Raw genomic sequence first — 19422 nt, 5'->3', positions numbered from 1 at the left:
TACATCTATATATTTTTAGTTGTCCAATTAATCTTTCTATTTTTAGTAGAGACGGGGTCTCGCTCTTGCTCAGGCTGGTCTCGAACTCTTGAGCTCAAACAATCCGTCCGCCTCGGCCTCCCAGAGTGCTAGGATTACAGGCGTGAGCCACCACGCCTGGCCAGTAATGTACTTCTTAATTTCCAAACATCAAGATTTTTTTAGTTATCCTGCTGTTACTGACTTCTGGTTTAACTGCTCTGTGGTCAAAGAACACACTCTTTGATTTTAATCCTTCGTAACTTGAGACTTGCTTGATGGCCCAGCATAGTATCTATTTTGGGAAATGTTTTATGTGTACCTGGTAAGACTATATACTGTACTATTGTTGGTTGAGTTTCTACAAATATAAATTAGGTCAAGCTGATCAATAATTTTATCCAAATTTTCTGTCTTTACTGATTTCTGTCTGCTTAGTCAGTAACTTGGAGGTATGATTAAAATCTCCAAATATGTTTCTGAATTTGTCAATTTTTCCTTTTAAATTTGTCCATGCTTGCTTTATATATTTTGAAGATATATAATTAGATTCATACAAATTTAGAGTTATGACTTCTTTTTCAAATGACCCTTTTATCATTAAAAAGGTCTGCCATTATCTTTAGTAACACTTTTTGCCTTACAATCTATTTTGTCTGGTATTAATATAGCCATACCAGTTTCTTTTGGTAAGTGTCTGAAAGATTTATCTTTTTCCAGTCTTTTACATTCAACCTGTCTCATTATCAGTTTTATTCTTAAAATAATTCTCCAAGCTTTGACAGGGCTGATCTGGACACTTGCTAAAGAATGAACATTTTTAAATGTCACTTTTTGTACAAAAGCCCATAATGACAATGTTTGCCCATGTTTCATTTTGGGGAGTATAGGAGTAAGTAAGAGTGTCTTTCTTGTTCTTTTACAGGAAGGCCTTGCAACTCCAAATACAGTCATGTGCTGCATAATGACGTTCTGGTCAACAATGGACTGCATATATGATGGTGGTCCCATAAAAGTATAATACATATTTTTACTGTACCTTTTGTATGTTTAGATATATTTGGATACACGCTTACCATTGTGTTACAACTGAATACTACAGTAGTCAGTACAGTAACATGCTGTACAGGTTTATAGCCTAGGAGCAACAGGCTAGCCTAGGTATGTAGCAGGCTCTACCATCTAGGCTTGTGCAAGTACACTCCATGATGTTCACACAATGACATATTTCGCGGAATGTATCCTTGTCATTAAGCAACTCACACCTGTGCTGTCTAACATGTTTTTGAGGCCTGTAGGTCAAAACAGTCAAGAGTCTTTTACAAAAAAGAAGCTTGATGGTAAAGAATTATCTTCCTGATGCCATGTATTCTCCTGGATCTAAAAACTATAGAATCTACAGGTTAGTAAAGACTATAGAGGTCTCGTCTCATCCAAATCTCTGCCTTATGATAGACTGTCCTCCCCAGAATCTTACCAAATGGCCCACTGGCCTCATGGGCTCACAACGTAACACATTCCATCTTTCAAAAGTATGCTTGTAGGAAAGTTTTCCTTTTATTGGATTCAAATCTTCATTACAGTATCCACATAGTATTCCTAGTTTTGTTCTCTGGGGTCTACATCAAGAGAGATTTCTCCTCCACATGGCAGCTCTTTAACTTGAAAACTGTGGCCACTCCTCCTTCAGTTTCTGTCTTCTCCAAATAAATACCTCTTGTCACTCCTTTAATTGCTCCACATAATATACTGTGTTCAGATCTCTCAACAGTTGGGAGACCCTTCTCCCTGTAGATTCCAGTTTGTGGCGCTCAGATTTGGTCCCAATGTTATGGGCGAAGTACGACCAGTGCAGAGCAGAGGACTGTTACCTTCCTTCTGTACCTCAGCTTCTGTCAGTCCACTCTGTCTTGATGAACGCACTCAGCTTCTACAATTCACTCTACTCCTGATAACTTATTCTACTTCTATTCGTACACTCTAATTCTATTCACTCTACTTTTATTAATGCAGCCTGAGAACTCACTAACATTTTTGGTGGCCATAACTCATTCTCAACTAAGAATTCTTTAGGTTTTTCACCCTCAATGTGAGATTCAGGATAGACTTTGGCTAATGGTGATATACCTTACTAGTTCTTTTCTCCACAAATAATTATCTGGTTTTACAGCCATATATTTAGCACAATTAGGATAATAATTCTTGTACTATCATCCTCATGGGGTGATTGCGAGAATGAAATCATAGCCACGAAAAGTGCTGCATAAACCACGAAGAGCATTAAACATGTAAGATACCCCAATGTAGTTACATAACCAGAAATCTCCATCTCTCTTAAAATATTTCACCATTTTAAGATGGCAGTCCACACTGACAGGAAACATCAGTGAAAATCAATCTTTTCTCCTGAGGTCCCCAACAGTTACCACGGACCAGGTTTCTTGCCACTTCCTCTAGTGCCTGGGTTTACTAGGAATCTCTTTTACGTTCCTAGCTAACACACTGCAGCCATTTGGGGAGATACTCTCAGCTCCATTTAACAGCCTGTCTCTGGAACACGTAATTCCAAGCAGAAGTCTTGTGTTCGTAACTCTTCTGTCAGACTCTAGGAGATCCCTAAGTTAGGATCAACGCAGCCTCTTTGAATTTAAACAGAGTGTCACTGGTATCCTGCTGCCAGTCCCTCTCTGCACAGGGAAAAGGTCTCCTCCTCAACATGTGACTTCCTCTGAAGGAGGCAGGGGGGTACTGAGGCCCCTGAGAACAGTTACATTTAAGTTCTGGGGAGCCCAGCTATAATCCCAGGCCCTTTCCAGCACACACACCATGCTGTCTTCCTAGTGTGTCCTGGAGGGTGACTGAGAGGCAGGAAGGGAATGGAAAACTTGTCACAATAAGAGCAATCACTTAGAGAACACCTACTATGATTGACGGACTGCACCAGGGAATGGATCCTGTGTCAAAGGCTCTCAACCAGAGAGGAACTGCCCCCTCCCAGCCCCTAGCCCATGGTGTGTTCTGGAAATTTTTGAGGCGTTTTTGGTTGTCACCATAATTGAGGCCAAGGGTGCTATATATCCTGCAATATGTGGCACAGTGTGTCTCTAAAAGGCAGATCTAGAATTGGTGAATTCGAAGAATAGGGAAGTAGCTTCTACAAGTTTCTAGAAAAACCTTCATACCATTAAGGCTCATTGATAAGGGGAAGGGATGCCTCTGGAGATACCAAGAGCTCAAAGTTAGACAAAGTACCTTATATCAGGGGTCTTGAATTGGGGATGTCCCTTTTAGCCACAAGAACCTGAAACTTAATAGGGCTATTTTGGCCAAAGCAGAAACCCATTCAACAGGCAACGCATTAAAAATAGAACCCAAAGTTTCTGTTCTCTTTTTTCTAATTGAGAACATGCTGATTCTCTCAGAGACAGCAGCTAATCTGCTGCTCCACGTAGCCAAAGCTTGACCAACAAAGGTTGCCAGAAGATGGTGTTTAAGTAGTTTTTCATAAATGCTGAAATCATAGATCTGCTAATTTCACCGTTAAAAATGCCCTTGTCAATCTCTAAGAACAGCGTTAGAGGGAGAGCACAGAAGTTCTACCCAAAGTCATCATGGTTAAGCCAGACAACCCACTTCTCTACGTCTGTTTCAGCTCACGCCCCATGAGACTGTTTTGTCTAAGTTATATGTGTACGACTATTTGCGACACGGGTGGACAAGGTTGTTACCGTGTATCTGTACAGGAATTTGCCAGGTACACTCACAAACTATCTCCTCTGGTTTGCCCAGGATGTATTATTAAGGAGGGAAATGATCCTACGTTCTCTAAATCATCTTGACACTCTTTCCAAAATAAGACTGGGGCAGGGGAGTAATGAACCAAAAATCTTAACAGCCACCTTATGTATGGATACGTAGGCACAGAATAAGACTAACACATTTGCGCAACATACTTTTCAAAGCCTTTTCGCACCTATTATTTTATTCTCATCTGACAATGGCACAGTGAAGTAGGCAGGGTGTGGATTTCTGTCTCCCTATGACAGATGTGAAGCCTGAAGTTCAGAAAAGACAGTTTGCTTAAGGTGTTATCCCTTGGAGTATGCGCGTACGGAGTCACAATTTGAACCCAGATCCTCTGATTCCAAATACTGACCTTCCTTTTTCCCTGACCTCTTTTCACCACAGGTGTGTGTACGGGGGTGATGGTGAGGAGGGGTGCACAGGCTCAGGGGCGTAGTCTGTAACTCGAGCAACTCACCTGCTGATCCTGTAGCTTGACTCCAACGACTCTGAAGGTATTGCTGGCAGTGTTGTGGTAGATGTTGATCCGGCTGAATCCCTGCTGGCCAGGCTTGATGGGTACCCATTTCTTACTGGTGTCATCGTAGACCATCACAGAAGCCCGAGCTTGGCAGATACTATGTTCACTGCAGAGGAAGAAAAAAACTGAAGCGTTACCCTCAGCTACAGGGGATGGAAGCTGGCGTTGCCCTTTTCTGAAACTGAGGCCAAATGCTACCTGACATGAAGAAACTTCCTAATTTCCAGAACTTCCAACTGTCTAGGGAAGGGCTGCTTTGTGAGAGGATGAGTTTTCATTCTCCAAAGACCATGAGGAGTGGAGAGGAGGTTCTGTGACAAAACTTTCAATAGCTTAGAAAAGACTCGACTCACAGTTTTGCTTTCAGGGGAAAAGTTGCTGAATAAGAAAGGAATTACAATTACAATTTGTCAACTATCCACAATATTCTATGTGCTGTATTAAATAAGAGAATGCATTAAAGCACCTAAGTTTCACAACTTATGATATAGCTATTTATTACCCCCCATTTTATAGATGAGAAAAGTGTGGCTCATTATGCAAGATCACATAGGTATTCAGTGATGAAATTTGGGATTTCCAACCCATTCTGACTCTAGAGCACATGACATAGATAATATTCTTTGCAACATCCACCAAAATGTTCCACTTATGGTATCGTGATAGGGTAGCATCAGATAAGCTATGTGGACAACGAAGTGATTAGATTATCTAAAGAAAAAGCAACATAAATCAAAATAAAGAGATGGCTGCACCTTGCTTTGCTGAAGACATTTACCTAGCAAAGCAACTGCATCCATTCAGAATATGACACAGAACCAAGGAAGCCCCTGGAGAGAGAAAACAAGCATCACTAAAATTAATACACTAACACTACTGTCCCTGTATTCAGAGGAAGTCTCTCAGAGCCTGCTCATTTACAAATATGTCTGATAATCTTGAACACATTCGCAGTCTCCAGCATACAACAATTCCCAAACGTAAAAGGCACATGGCAGCTGAGGGCAGGCACACTGACAGCAGTGAGGAGTGGCAGCTGTCAGGACGGGGCGCACAGAAAGACAGAGAAGAACTGGAAACAGAATTTTAATGCCCCACAATTCAGGAGCAATGAGACAGAAGTAAAGTGTGCACGATAATGGATAACCGTAGTGCCGAGACCAAGCAGTCGAGAAAAAGGAAACAAAATATTTGATCCCTATCCCCAGCGGTTACTGGGGCATAAAAGCGTGCTGTTTGTGACACCAGTCCTCAGGGACTTGGAAATGTCAACTTGGCCAATATATTTGGTTCTTAAGTCAGCCAGAGGGCCGAGCTTGCCCAGGACCCACTGTTCAGAGATTGCAGACGATCCAGTACGTAGATTATTCTACTTTCAGCAATACTTGCGTGTGTAGTGCCACGTATGAGGCCCTTCCCTACATATTCCCTCATTTCACTTCAAGTGCATTCCTGTGCACGTGTTATGGATAAGTGCCAGTGCCGGGTCTCAAACCCACTCCGAACGTCCCCACTGCGGGGTCTCAATCTTGCCCCTGACTGCTCAGCTCTGGCTCTGGGGTTTAGGAGACTAGGGCACACCTGACAGCCGTCCAAGCCTTGCATGGTGGGCCCTGGGCGCATCTGTGGACAGAGGTGTTGAGAGTGAGCTGTAAGGGTTTTGGTCTGAAGATGTGCTGCATCTTTCTTCCCCATGATTCACCATTCATTCCACAGATATTTAAGGAGGCAGCAGTTGTCTGTGTTTTGGAGCCTGTATCCTTTACGAGAATATGCTTAGGAGGGGTTGCTCCTCCCCCAGCTAAGTCTTCGGGGCCCTGTTCTCATGAAGCACAGTAGAAATTAAACTGTAAAGAGAACCAGACAGGCCTTGGTTCAAATCATAGTTCCAACCTGATATAAATTAATCACAAATCAAGTTACAGGCAAAGTTCTGTCTCTTACTGGTATTGACACACTCAGTTGCCAACTGTGACAGTGGGCAAGCAGGTGTGTGTTCCAGATGCCATCTCAGGAGCTGAGAGAGGTCCTGAGATACAGCAGGGTATTAGTTAACAGCACACAGATTTTATGAAGTCAGAGGCATCTGCGCTGGAATCCAGCTCCGCCGCTTGTTGGCACACAGCCACAGAAGTGCTTGAGATGACACTGAGGGAGCATATCCAGAAGGCACTGTGTGACAGGGCAGTCCTTTCCAGCATCCCCGTGTGGCAGCCATGGAAGCGTGCCCTTCAGACCTCCTTCAAGAGAACCTGCCACGGGAGCAGAGCTGAGGCAGAGGCTTTGCTTCTCTCTGGCCACGCCCAGCCACTGACTGGACACAGCAGGGGTACCGGCGTTGGCTCATTCCTGCCTAGCGCAGGACTCCTCCACGGGGACAGCTTGGCTTGGGGACTCCCCACCAGCCTGGCCCTAACTTTCTCAGGGCTGCTGTGGTCTGAGATGCTTCTACTCCATCCTTCCTGGATTCTCTCCTTCCACAGACTTTGGATCTGTATCATGGCCTGAGGTTCTCCCTGCCTACACCTGCTCCCTTTATCCCCAGTAAATCTTTTACATGCTAACTGTCTGCACAGTCTTGGCATTTGCTTCTTGGAAGACCCAAAAGGACATTACCCTACTAAACTGCAAGTCCCACGAGGGCAAGGGCATTCCTGTCCCATCCTCTGCTGTGCCTCCAGAACCTTGCACATAGCAGGTGCCTAATATATGCTCACTGAAGTATGTCAGAGCTGAAGAGAACCCCAGAAACTATCTAATCTGCTCTCATGTCCAATAAAGCAGCCCTGACAAGTGCACCAATGAGCCTTTGAACTTACCACTCTCCAAAGTGGCCCATTTGTTGTCTGTCTTAATTTTGACAACCCCTCCTTGTTCTGAGTGACATTCTACTCTGCTCTCCAGAGTTACAGGGGTGTTTTGGATAGCCCGACAACCCACTGGATAGCTGGCTGCAGGAGCATCTTGGATCTAATAACTATTATCTGCACAACAAAGCTACAAGTCCTCTTGCCATCCCAGCAACTGTTCTCTATTGATTCCCCAATTTGTCACATTTTCCCCTAGTGTCTGGGTCCTAAAATTGGGCACAATAATTTAGCCCTAGCTAAGTTATCTGGTCACTTAGCATCTGATCAGCACAGATGTCAGTGGGTCAAAAACCTTCAGTGATACAGAGATGAGAGGCCTGTCCCTGCCCTCAGGCAGCTCACAGCAGTCAGGAAGTGAGAGGAATAGTCATAAACCTTATCCAGCCTAAGGGTCTGGGGGAGGCCCGGGGAGACTTTCTGAAGAAAATGCTGTGTGGGCTTATAGATGAAGGCTTTCAACCTCTAGATGAATTCAGGAAGGGGATGTGGGATTCTAGGTGGAGGAGATGAGCAGCCGCAGCAGAGGGAGGGAGGCGAGAACCACATGGTATGCACAGAACCGCAAGCATCGAGCAGGGGACAAGTGTACCTGGAGGTATCCCACACGCCTTTTAGGGGAGTTCGTATCAGAGATAATATAACTAAAGAACCTTGCAACAACAAGCTTGACACTAGATGCTTTAACACCAATAACTATTTTTATTATTGCCATTATACCCACAGTTTCCTTTTTTTGCTGTTGTTTTTAACACTTTAGGTTCAAATTAAACTTGTGGTTAACCAAAAACCCCGTTTTCCCCCCATTTGAGTCGTGCTTATTTGTCTCTCTTATTTTATTGCCACTAACAAAAACCTAAATGCAAGAAAATATACATTTATTCTACTTAAGATCTGTCTTTCTAATTTGGGCTTATTATTTTTTTGGATTATTTTTAAGAAAATCTCTATTGTTACCAGCCTAGACATTGCCTCTGAGCTCCACAAATTCGACTGTCTTCTCAACACTTTCATGTGGACGGATACTCAAACTCTGTATTACACGCATGCTCCAGAGCATCAGAAACTTCATTTGTCCAAGTCAGTTATCTTTTGAGAAAATTTAATTTGATAGATGAGTATTTTCTTTTGAAAATATTTATTGAATAAATGAATGAACTTTTAAAACATATACATATAAAATTCCCTTTATTGAATAAAAAGACTATTTGCTTCACAACAGGCCTGCACAGTTCATGCCTGTGTGGACACGGCCTCGGAGCTCCCCACCTTCCTTTGGCTCTGATGGAAACCAAACCACAGAAAGCTGGAGAGGAAAGGTGCGGCTGACGCACGTGGGGTCTTGATCTCTTACAAACTTCTTTTACATGATCAAAACAATCAGTAGATTAGTTGGGGGAAGGAGGAAATCGGTCAAAACACACTGGTTTGTTCTATATGGTGCTAAAGGACCAGACTGATAGACTCCTTCCCACCCCCCACCGACCTCAGCATCTACCGGGCTTCTCTGAGCAGTAAGCACAGCTAGAGTTTTCTCCTGGGGGAAGGCTCTTTTAGAACAAGCATTCCAATTCCTATTGTCATTTTGGGCTTTTTGTACAGGTGTTCGTGGGCCCCGTAAAGATTCGAGCCTATAACTTCCCTCCCAATGGCACACGAGACATAAACTAACAAAGCTTCAGACTGCACTTCTGTCAGCTTAGAGAAGAAAGACCATGTGAGTCTGGGCCTCAGTTTCCTCATCTGTACCAGACTAGTCTGACCTGAGAGGTCCCCTCAGACAAGGGGTGAGTACAGCACTCCTAAGCTCTGCCCAGGAGCCCAGCGCCAGGCAAGGCATGGCAGGGAAGAAGGGAGAAGGCACATTTGTCCTGTCGCGGGTTTGGCAGTTAACTTTTTTAGAGTATACATCGTAGACCACATTTGAATATTTGTTGAAATCTTTCATTGAAAAGGAAAAACAAGCAAAAAGCACCCCAAATTTTCTGCATACAGCTCTAAAACCTACTCATGGGTCTTCTTGGACTCAATATTAAGAAACTACTGATGCATTTTGAGATAAAACTAATATAAAGGAAAAAACTTGTGCACAACCCTTGGTAGTGACAGACTGAAGTCAGCCTCAGCCTCTTGCTCGCATCCTTCTGGAAATTGCAGGCTCCGTGTCCCAACAGCTGTCACTCTCGTTCCACCACTCCGGGTGTGGCCTGGAACGAGGTTTCTGAATTTCTCATGGGCTTATGCAGACACTCCATCCTGGCCCTGTTCTGTCCTTGAAGGAGAGTGTAAATTCATAAAGTAAGGGCAAAAGGATGGTCCACAGAGTGGAACAGGGCTAACCACAAAAGGCTTTTGGAACATCCGAGTTCAGGGTTGAGCGTGACAACAGCACAGGACTTAGATCCATCCGGAAGGAGGCTGGCTCCCGCAGCACTGCCCACTTCTACCCCACCATGGTGCTTCTCAGTTTGTCCTGTTTCTCAGCGTCTGCCTAAGCAGTTGTCTGCCCCACAAGACTGGGACCTCTTTGAAAGCAGGGACTCTGCTGTCTTCCCCTTTGTAAACCCAGTCCCTAGATGATGCAGACACTAATAATTGTTGAACAAATGACTCTGATTGTGGGAAAAAAGCGCATTTATGCTTGTGTGCCCATGGGAACATTCCATTTACAATCCCCCTCCATTTATGCTCAGAGAAAGTGTAGCTGCCAAGTAAAACCATCTGTCACAGATTACCATCAGCCTTCTCTGTCTCATAACAGCTTGCGGGGGGAAAGCCAGGAAACCACAACTCTGCAGTGGGCCCTACTGTGTGAAGAGACGCTGCCGAAGCCATCTGCTGCCTCCAAAGGTGCGTCTCAGCCCCACCAGGCCTAGGGAGACAGACCTGGAGGCTGGGCCACATGCTAACTTCCAAGGTGAGGCCACCTGCCTCTGTTGCGCCGGAGGGTCAGCCTAGGAGCCACATTCTTTGTTGCCTGGATCTCTTACTGGAAAGAAGATCAATGCCTCACTCTCTGTCCCCAGAACTGGCACAGTGGTCTGCTCAGTCACAGTGCCCTGACTTGGTTGCTCCCTTCAGACAGACAATTCATCAGCAGACAATCATGTCTCTTCAGGGCTGATTTTGTCTCTCCAACAGGGCCAAACCAGCATTTGCCCACAACCGAGGGGACTCCTGGGAAGTAAACTGGGATAGATCCAGGCAAACCAGGGTGGGTTGGTTCCCTGACTGGGAACTCCTTTCTTATCTCTCCCCACAATAGCTACGCCAGGGCAAGCACCTAGTGAACACGCGGTCAGCTGACGGGAGTTGGACTGTTCCCCACTCCCAGCTGCTCCCCTCCGGCTCCTTGGCTGCTTGCTCCCTCCATTTCCTCACTACTGTTTTCTCTCCAAGCCCCCACCGGAACCTGGCTCTGTCCCTGGGAAGACACAGAAACAAGCCAGACAAGGTTACTGACTTGCCCCTTCCGACTCCAATGGTTGCTTTCCAGTTCTCAAATCACTGGACCCTCCTCGCTTCTGAAAACCTCCAACTGACTCCCAGTGTTCACACTCTCCCGGTTCCCCACTGATCTCTCGGGTGATTCCCTTCTGGCCTCCTTCATAGTTTTTTCTACTCACCTCTTAGGCCAAGGGTTCTTAAGCTGGGGTCTAAGGAAAGGCTTAAAGTGTCTAAGAATCACCTGAAATTACTTGCAAAAGTAAGCGTGTAAGCTTTTTCTGGAAGTAGGTTTTTACCCTGTTCTCAAATGGGTCTGGGCTCCAAAACAGATTTTAAAACCACCTTAAATCTTGCTGTTTCCCAATGTGAACTACTGGGAATTTCTTCTCCTTCCACTCTATGCTCATGGTTCTCAAAATTATATGCATTGTAAAAATCAGGTAAGATGCTCATTAAAATACAAATTCTCTGACTCCTCTAGGAGATTCTGACTCAGTAAGTCTCAGTGGGGCTGAATCTATTTAACACACAATCTTGCCGACTCTGATGCACGGTCCATGCAGTAAACTTTGAGAAACCTTAGCCGTCAGGTCCCTGTGCAGGCTCCTTCACCCACGGCAGGTTCACACGATCACCCACCCGCTGACAAACCCGGTGTCTGTGAGCGATCCTTACCCTTCCTCTAAGCCATGAAACCACACTTCCAACTACTGGATGTACCTCAGAGACCTCAACATTTACAATGCTCAAAGCAGAAATCATTCTTTTCACTGTTTCCGGGAATGGCAGCAATACCTGCCCGATCCCCCAAGCCTGAAATCTGAGTCATTTCAGACACTTCTTCATGCCGCTCCCTCCAGGGCCAACCGGCTCTCTGTTCTTTAACATTTCTCAGATCCATTTCTTTCCCTCCCTCCTTACTGCCAGTGTCCTGGCCCTTGTTACTTCTCCTCTAGGCCACCACAATAGCCTCCTGGCTGGTCCTCCTGCCCCCCACTCACCTTTCACAACGTCACCAGAAAGACCTTCCGTGGAGTGCAAATCTGACTGCACCTCCTCCCTCACAGGAGCTCTGCCACTTACTACGACATGACCCCAGACAAATTATGTGACCTACCTGCTCCTCAGTTTCCTTATTCTTATTTTTCCTTCCTGTTTCCTCATCTTCTTCATAGGGTTGTTTGGAGAATGAAAAGACTTAACATGTGTAAGCTCTTGGAGCAGCACCTGGCACCGAACAGCACCCAGGAACGTGAGTCAGCACCATGACAGGACACAGCCCTGGCTCCAGGTGGGCGCCCAGGGCCCTTCACATTCTGGCTCTTGCCCACCTGTCCCCAGCTGGCCCTGACCCTCGGCTTAGTCTTGTGGAGAGCTCACGGGCCCCTAACAACCCACCTCCTCTCTGTGGCCTCCCTGCTCTGGCTCAGCCGCTCCCTGTGCCTGTGATGCTCTCTCCAGCCCAGCTGGCCCGCTAACTGCTACGCAGCCATAAAGACTTAGGATACCTGTGGCCTCTTTTCAAAGCCTTCCTTCAAGCCCCAAGGCTGAGTTAGATAGACGGTCCGGCTCTGACTCTATCATGTATCCTGTGCCCACCACCATAACAGCACTTGCTTCAGGGCATTTCTGCAGGTAATTGTTTACATTAGGTCCTTGGGCTGGTCCAGGAACAACCTCCAAAGCAAGGGCCATTTCCTCCAGACAGCCCATAAGTTGATCACAGGGCTTAGGCCACAGTTTCCTCCCCACCTGTTGACCTCTGGAGGTCTAAGAAAACAGCAGACTCCACTGCTGTTCCCAGGAAACTTCTCTACTTGTTTTCCTGGAATTGACACTGCCTACCCTCAGCTCGGCACTTTTCAGTGAGGAAGGGCTGGTCTGTTTTCACAGCCCAACCAGCAGCCTGGTGGTAAAGCCAGCGTGACACAGAAAGCAGCCCCCTGACATTGGGCCAATTAAAATGGCTTTTCTGCTATTATTCAAGTAATTAGGAAGAAACATATCACCTCTGCCTAAAATGCTTTCTCCTTCCTATATCCAGAGGTTTGAATCTTACCTTTTCTCAAAGCTCAGGCCAAGCATCACTGCCTTCAGAAAATATCCATCCACTTATCCCCATTCATTTAATAACTACTGAGAGTAAGGCACATTGCTCAGCTCTGGGTATGAACATAACGTATCTGCCCTAAAAAAAAATTATGATCTAGCAGGAAAAACAGACAATTGTAAAATAGATGTACAAGAATGCTAGTGGAGGGAGAATACCAGGTTCTGTGGGAGTTCTCCTCCGTAAGCCAGAGCTAATAAAACCTCAGTATTTTTGTATAGTGATTAACAGACAAGACACAAAGGTGTCTAGTACCATGCCTGGCGCATTGCATGCGCTCAGTAGCCAAGTGTCTCCAACCGCAGTCCCACCCCGAGGTGCTGTGTGCCTCTAATCACTTTCAGGCTTCATGGCAGCTACTGAGAGCTCATCTTCCTCCTAAACCATGAGCTGTGGAGGGCAGGCTCACGGCTGAGTCATCAGATCCCCTCCTCAGTGAGATACCTGCCTCAGTGTAGCATGGCGCCTCCGACACTGAGCAGAGCCTGGTTTAGCAGCTGCTGAACGCATCAGTGAGTGAATGGTGAATGGCGGGAGGCTGGAGAGAAGTGGCCATAAATAAATGTTCCCGAAGCCAAGCAGAAACACAGCCAGACTCTGAGGCAGTTTGTAAAGTCCTGACCTGTTTATTGTCAACACACAAACGATGAAAGTAAACCTCAGAAGCAGGCTGAGAACTATCAGTGAGGAAGCCTCTCATCCGGGAGCAGAACAGCCCACTGTGAGATGGATGCAGGGCTTGTAAAACCCGCCTGGGTGTCCCAGTGCAGAGTGGGGCCAGTGTTCACCTGCGGGGGCCCAAGACAAGGCCCAGCAGGGAAAAGGAAACAGGTGGCTTTTTCATGGCCAAATTCCAATCTGTCTCTGAAGTACATCACCTGCTAGTTCAGTAGACCCCCTGCAGGTCAAAGCCTGCATGATTTCATGTGATTCTTGAAACGACTGTCACATGGTCATGATTATATTTATTCCCACTTCACATTGTGTGCCTTGTCCAAAGTCACAAAGGGAGCAGGAGACACTGCTGGCCAGGTCCCTGCTTTCTGCTGTCTGCAGGCCTCTCCTAGCTTCAAGCATTTCACTCTCACACTTTGAACTGCCCTCCACCCACAGACATGGTCCATCCCCTCTCCCTCAGCCCCATCATCTCCCCAACCCAGGCAAATGTGTTGGCTGAGGGGTACTCTGCTCCCCACCCCCTTGCTCCCACCATTCCACCCTGGCTGTCTCCTCCAAGGTCATGGACTTGCCCTCCTTCTCAGCCTCCTAACCTTCGTGAAACTCTTCTGTTGGCTCTCGTGAGCACCACAGCACTAACCTGGCTCTTCTCTGAACTGCCCATTTTCTGACCACTGTCTTTCCCAAGGTGGAGAGGGGCAGAGAGAGAGAATGTAAGAGAACGTCTGGTTGGCTGGTGCCAGACAGGGACAGCAGTGTGCCAGAAGGCAAGGCCCAGACACAGCTAGTTAAGGCAATCCCTCACTGAGACAGCGTGGGGAAGTGAAGACGGTGTTGGGCAGGAGTCTGAGCTCTGCCTAGCCTGCTAGCCAGGGGACCTCAGGGAGGTACATTCAAGGCTCTGTAAAATGAGGGTAATCATCTTTCTGGACTTTCTTTTAAATTTGCTGGAGACCTAAGGAAATAAAAAGGAGAGTGGTTTACTAAGCACAGTTTGCACCCAGCAGACACCACCCTGAACAAGGACAAGGTCAGCTCAGATAAACAGCAAATTCACACAATGTGAGACTTAGAGTGGAATCTGTCTGAAGCTGCCTTCTTGTGTCCACGAGCAGAGCTGTCATTACCTCTTATTCTTTTTTTTGTTTGGTTTTGTTTTGTTTTTGAGACAAGGTTCACTCTGTTGCCCTGGCTAGTATGCAGTGGCATCATCAGAGCTCACAGCAACCTCAAACTCCTGGGCTCAAGCAATCCTTCTGCCTTAGCCTCCCGGGTAGCTGGGACTACAGGCATGTGCCACCATGCCCGGCTAATTTTTTTTTTCTATATATTTTTGGCCGTCCAGCCCATTTCTTTCTATTTTTAGTAGAGACGGGGTCTTGCTCTTGTTTAGGCTGATCTTGAACTCCTGAGCTCAAACGATCCTCCCGCCTCGGCCTCCCAGAGTGCTAGGATTACAGGTGTGAGCCACCGCGCCCGGACCCATATCTGTATTTTTAAAAAGTTATCCAGTTTTTCCAAACATGTTTCTGATTTTTTTTTGATCCACGATGCACTCATGCGTTACATTTGGTTGTGTTGTTTGCTTTACTTTAAAGCTAGAATGTTAGCCTACTTTTTTATTTTTCATTGATGACGATTTTTTGTGCATGAAGAATTCAGGCCAAGTGTCTTGTAGGCTGTCTGGATTGTTTCCTTGTGATTAAATTCAGGAAGCACGCTACGGAGAAGATAGTGGGTACTCAGTCTATCACATCCGGTGGCAAGAAATGTTAAGCTGCCTTTTACTTGAGAGGCAACGGTTGGTTAAGGGGATGACTGCTAAGTCTCCGATGAAAAGGTATGCTTTCTGCTCGGTAATTATTAGACCCTCTATAGGGTGACTTTTTTCCCCAATAGGAACAGGTTAGAAACAGGTTTAATATTGTGATGTGGCAGACTTAAAATGTTGGTTCTCAAGAATTTCAGTGAGAAGCAGGTTCCCATGATACTACCACTCAGTCTAGGAAACGTGAGAGCACATCCTAACGCTGCGTAGTTCAAGGGAAGCCCTGCGTCCTCGTCCTAGACCCCAGCGCCCCTCCTCTCTGCCAGTGAGAACCACCATCATAAATGTGGGGTTTTCAATTCTATGCATGCTAGTTGTAGTACAGCTATACAACTGACTATTTTATAGATGTGATTCTCAACATTTTTGGTCTCAGGACCCCTTTATACTCTTAAAAATTATTAAGGATGCCAAAAAGTTTATGTTTATGTAATTTAAGTCTATCCATATTTACCCTATTTGAAATTAAAACTGAGAATTTTTGAAAACGCAAGAATACAGAAGCAAACATTTCATTAGCTGCCACAGTGTCAATGTTAGCACACATCATGTAGCTCCAGAAAATTCCACTATGCATGAGACAAGAGTGAAAAAGGCAAATAATATCTTAGTATTATTACATAGTTTTGACTCACAGATCCCTAAAAAGGTCAATCTCCTGACCACATTTTGAGAACTGCTGCATTACAGCAATGAAAACAGTGAATTAGATCTGTGTATATTAACATGCAGAATCTCAAACGGTGACTGATTAAGCCCCATTTTGTGAGTGTTAGAATTAAAGAAAGGCTTTGGGTAAATGAAGTCTAAATTCAATGTTAAACCCAGACACCATTTCTTCTACCCAAACTGGCTGGAGGCTCAGACTGCTACGTCATGGCAATCAAGATGTTTGCCTTTTCTCCTTGGTGACCATAGCCCCAGATGCTTGGACGGCCAATCTCTACTACTCTGTGAAGTCTAGTAGAATCTGGGAAAAACACCCTAACCAACTGTTGAGAGAGTCTGATATTCTTAGACTGAATCTGTCTCACACTCACTTCCCACACTCTCTCAAGGCCACCAACATAGCCCTTTCCTTGTTGAGCCATTTGATAGCCACATGGACACCAAGGCCCCTCAAACCTCAAAAACACTTATAAATTCTAATATGTGCCTGTGTCCCAGAATTTGATCACATGTGGTAGTGGAACAGGTTTCAGCACAGCCTTGGGACAGCTGTAGAGATCCACCTTGGGCCAAGGATTGGGACATTATGTTCAGCTCCAAGCGTAAATAAATAGCCTGGGAATGAGACCCTGGCTCCACATTGGCTGCCATCCGTGATTATCAGGGCAGGCAATCAGCTCAGTTCAACAAACAGTTGAGTAACTGCAAGCTATTTACTAGGCACAAGGACAGAGAGAAGTGAACAACGCAAGTGTCTTAGTCTTAAAAGAGCTCTATGCTGCTGGGGAGATCCTGCATAAACAGAGCACTGACAGGAGATGTGATCTGTCTCTCATGGTATTAACAGTGTGGAAGGACACAGACTGGAAAAGCTAACAGACATTAGGAGGCCTTGAATCTAGTCTTGACTCTGCAAATTCTGAGCAAGGTTAGCTGTGAGAAGCTATAGCTAAGAGGACAGATTTTTAAAACCCAAGAGACCTGGGTTCAAATCACAGCTCTGCTAAGGGATACCAGTGTGGCCTGGGAAAATAACTTTCCTGATCCTTGTTTTCTTTTTTTTTTTTTTTGAGACAGAGTCTCGCTCTGTTGCCCGGGCTAGAGTGCCACGGTGTCAGCTTAGCTCACAGCAACCTCAAACTCCTGGGCTCCAGCAATCCTCCTGCTTCAGCCTTCCAAGCAGCTAGGACTACAGGCATGCGCCACCATGCCTGGCTAATTTTTTCTATGTATTTTTAGTCGGTCCAGCTAATTTCTTTCTATTTTTTAGCAGAGACGGGGTCTCGCTCTTGCTCGGGCTGGTCTCGAACTCCTGAGATCAAACGATCCGCCTGCCTCAGCCTCCCAGAGTGTTAGGATTACAGTTGTGAGCCACTGCACCCAGCCTGATCCTTGTTTTCTTATCTGTAAAGTGGGAACAATACAATACCTCAGAGAATAAGAATAAGATACAATGTATATAATGTCATTAGCACAAAGCTAATAAAGACCAGTTCTCAACCATTTTCTGCCCCAGCACACCTGAGGAACATAACACGCTTTCATGAGAATAACCCAAAATCTTTACGGTAATTTTTCTTAACTAGAGGCACATTGGATTCATTGGGATGGAGGACAGCAGAGAGGTTTCAGAAGCTCTCTGAATGGCTTGGTTACATGTTTCTAGGGAACTGTGTGTTCCTACGGAGAGTAAATGGTCTACATGATCTCTGAAGGCTTATTCAATTCTAAGTTTCTGGGACTCTCTGATTTGCCTGTGTGAACAAGACCTCAAGGGAAACACCAGATTCTTCTAAACCCTGATCGGAGGCATATGCATGGGTAGGAGGGACTGGGGTGGGGGAGTACCCAGGCTGTGCGAGACTTCTTACATCTTTACAACTTCAAGATCAGCAGCACAGAGGAGCCAGCAACAATGATTATGCCCAGAGAGCCAAGTACTGAAAATACAGGGAGCTGTAGTTTCTCAGTACCTGAGAGCAAGTAAAATGTCTGTTTTTCTGACCTCTTCTCTAACATGCCACATTAGGAAGCTCCACTGAGTAGCAGCTTTGGTAGCCTGGGCATCTTCAGGTACCACATACCAAAAGTAGCTAATTGAATCCAGCAATTCAATAAATGAGTATCGCTAGGCACTGTTTTAGGCATTGGGGAAACACCAATGAACAAATGACAGAAATCCTTGCCTTCTTGGAACTTACATTCTAGAGGGGTGGAGACAGACAGCAAATAATAAAATTAATAAATAAATAAGTTATGTAATATGAAAGCTGATCATACAAATTGGGTCATTCTCATCATACTCAACTAAAATGGAGTGAAGAGGCTAGGAGGAAAAGCATTCAGGACACACTGCTCCAAAAATGTAATTCTCTGAAAATCCAGCTGCTGAAATTGCCTGTTATAACCTGAGATCAGTTTTCTCTATAACTGCTGAAATAACTTGCTCAAACTCTAGGACAAATTTTGCCCACTGCTGTTGCTCACTATCAGAGCTTGCCAGCTCCCGAGAACCCTACTAGTGACAATGAATTTTCTCAAAGAGCAATTCGTAACATCTCTCCTTCTTATAAAACTTCCAACCTCCTCTTTGTTTTTCAGATATACCAAAGACCACTTGGTCTGTGTGAATGCCTTGAATTGTTATTCTTGCTTTCCAAATAAAACATTTTAATTCTAGAGATTCGTCTCTGTATTTTTAACTTCAACATACATGGTGTCAGAGGTGGGATACAAAGCTGACTCACCTTGGGGAGAATTACTGGCCCTTGGAACTATGGTGTAAGGTAGCCACACTGGGACCGGTGAGTCTCCCCCTACCCCACCCACTTCTGCAGGTTGCTTGCTCCTTCTTCCCCCGGGTGAGTCTCATGCACAGACCTCCCAAATTTGGTTGAGTTCTGTTTTATTTGGGATTTGGTTGGGGAGAGGTCTTTCCCCCTCCTGTTAGGAGAAAATACCTGGGGGGGGGGGTATTTTCCTCCTGTTGACCTCGGCTACAGGTTTAGATGAGGATATTTTCCCCTTCATTTAGAGAAGGCTTACCATCCTTCCTGGTAAGCACATACTTTATTTTCCATCTATGCTTGCATTTATTGGGCCTTTGCATATTTAGTGCTTGTGTTTAATTGGCGTTTGTGTATCTGGCATTAAAGCAGAGCACCCACAAAATGGGCTGTCAAAGTTTGAAGGGATGCTAAGATATTTTCTGGAACTCCAGCTGGTAACATGTTCAAACATTATAGGGATCATTCAAACAGTCTGTTGTTCTTGAAATAATACTAAAAGACCATGGCTATAAAATCACACACTCTAAATAAGATATGCATATCTCACTGACATCTTGAGGCTAAAGAAAAAGAAACCATTCAGGGCCCGGCACGGTGGCTCACGCCTGTAATCCTAGCACTCTGGGGGGCCGAGGTGGGTGGATCGCTCAAGGTCAGGAGTTCAAGACCAGCCTGAGCAAGAGCGAGACCCC

General features: G+C 45.4%; 1 protein-coding gene across 1 annotated transcript in view; it reads right to left on the bottom strand.

Moving 5' to 3' along the window:
- EVL (Enah/Vasp-like) overlaps nucleotides 1-19422 on the bottom strand; it is an 88268-nt gene that overhangs the window by 56908 nt on the left and 11938 nt on the right. Inside the window, exon 2 of the mRNA XM_012650099.1 lies at nucleotides 4280-4448. Within this exon, the coding sequence (XP_012505553.1) occupies nucleotides 4280-4448 (169 nt within the window). The remainder of the gene's footprint in view (nucleotides 1-4279; nucleotides 4449-19422) is intronic.

The sequence above is a fragment of the Propithecus coquereli genome, unplaced genomic scaffold, assembly GCF_000956105.1.
Source record: "Propithecus coquereli isolate 6110/MARCELLA unplaced genomic scaffold, Pcoq_1.0 Scaffold310, whole genome shotgun sequence".
NCBI lineage: Eukaryota > Metazoa > Chordata > Mammalia > Primates > Indriidae > Propithecus > Propithecus coquereli.
Note: the sequence above shows the minus strand (reverse complement) of the source record. Positions and strands in the feature narration are given on the sequence as shown.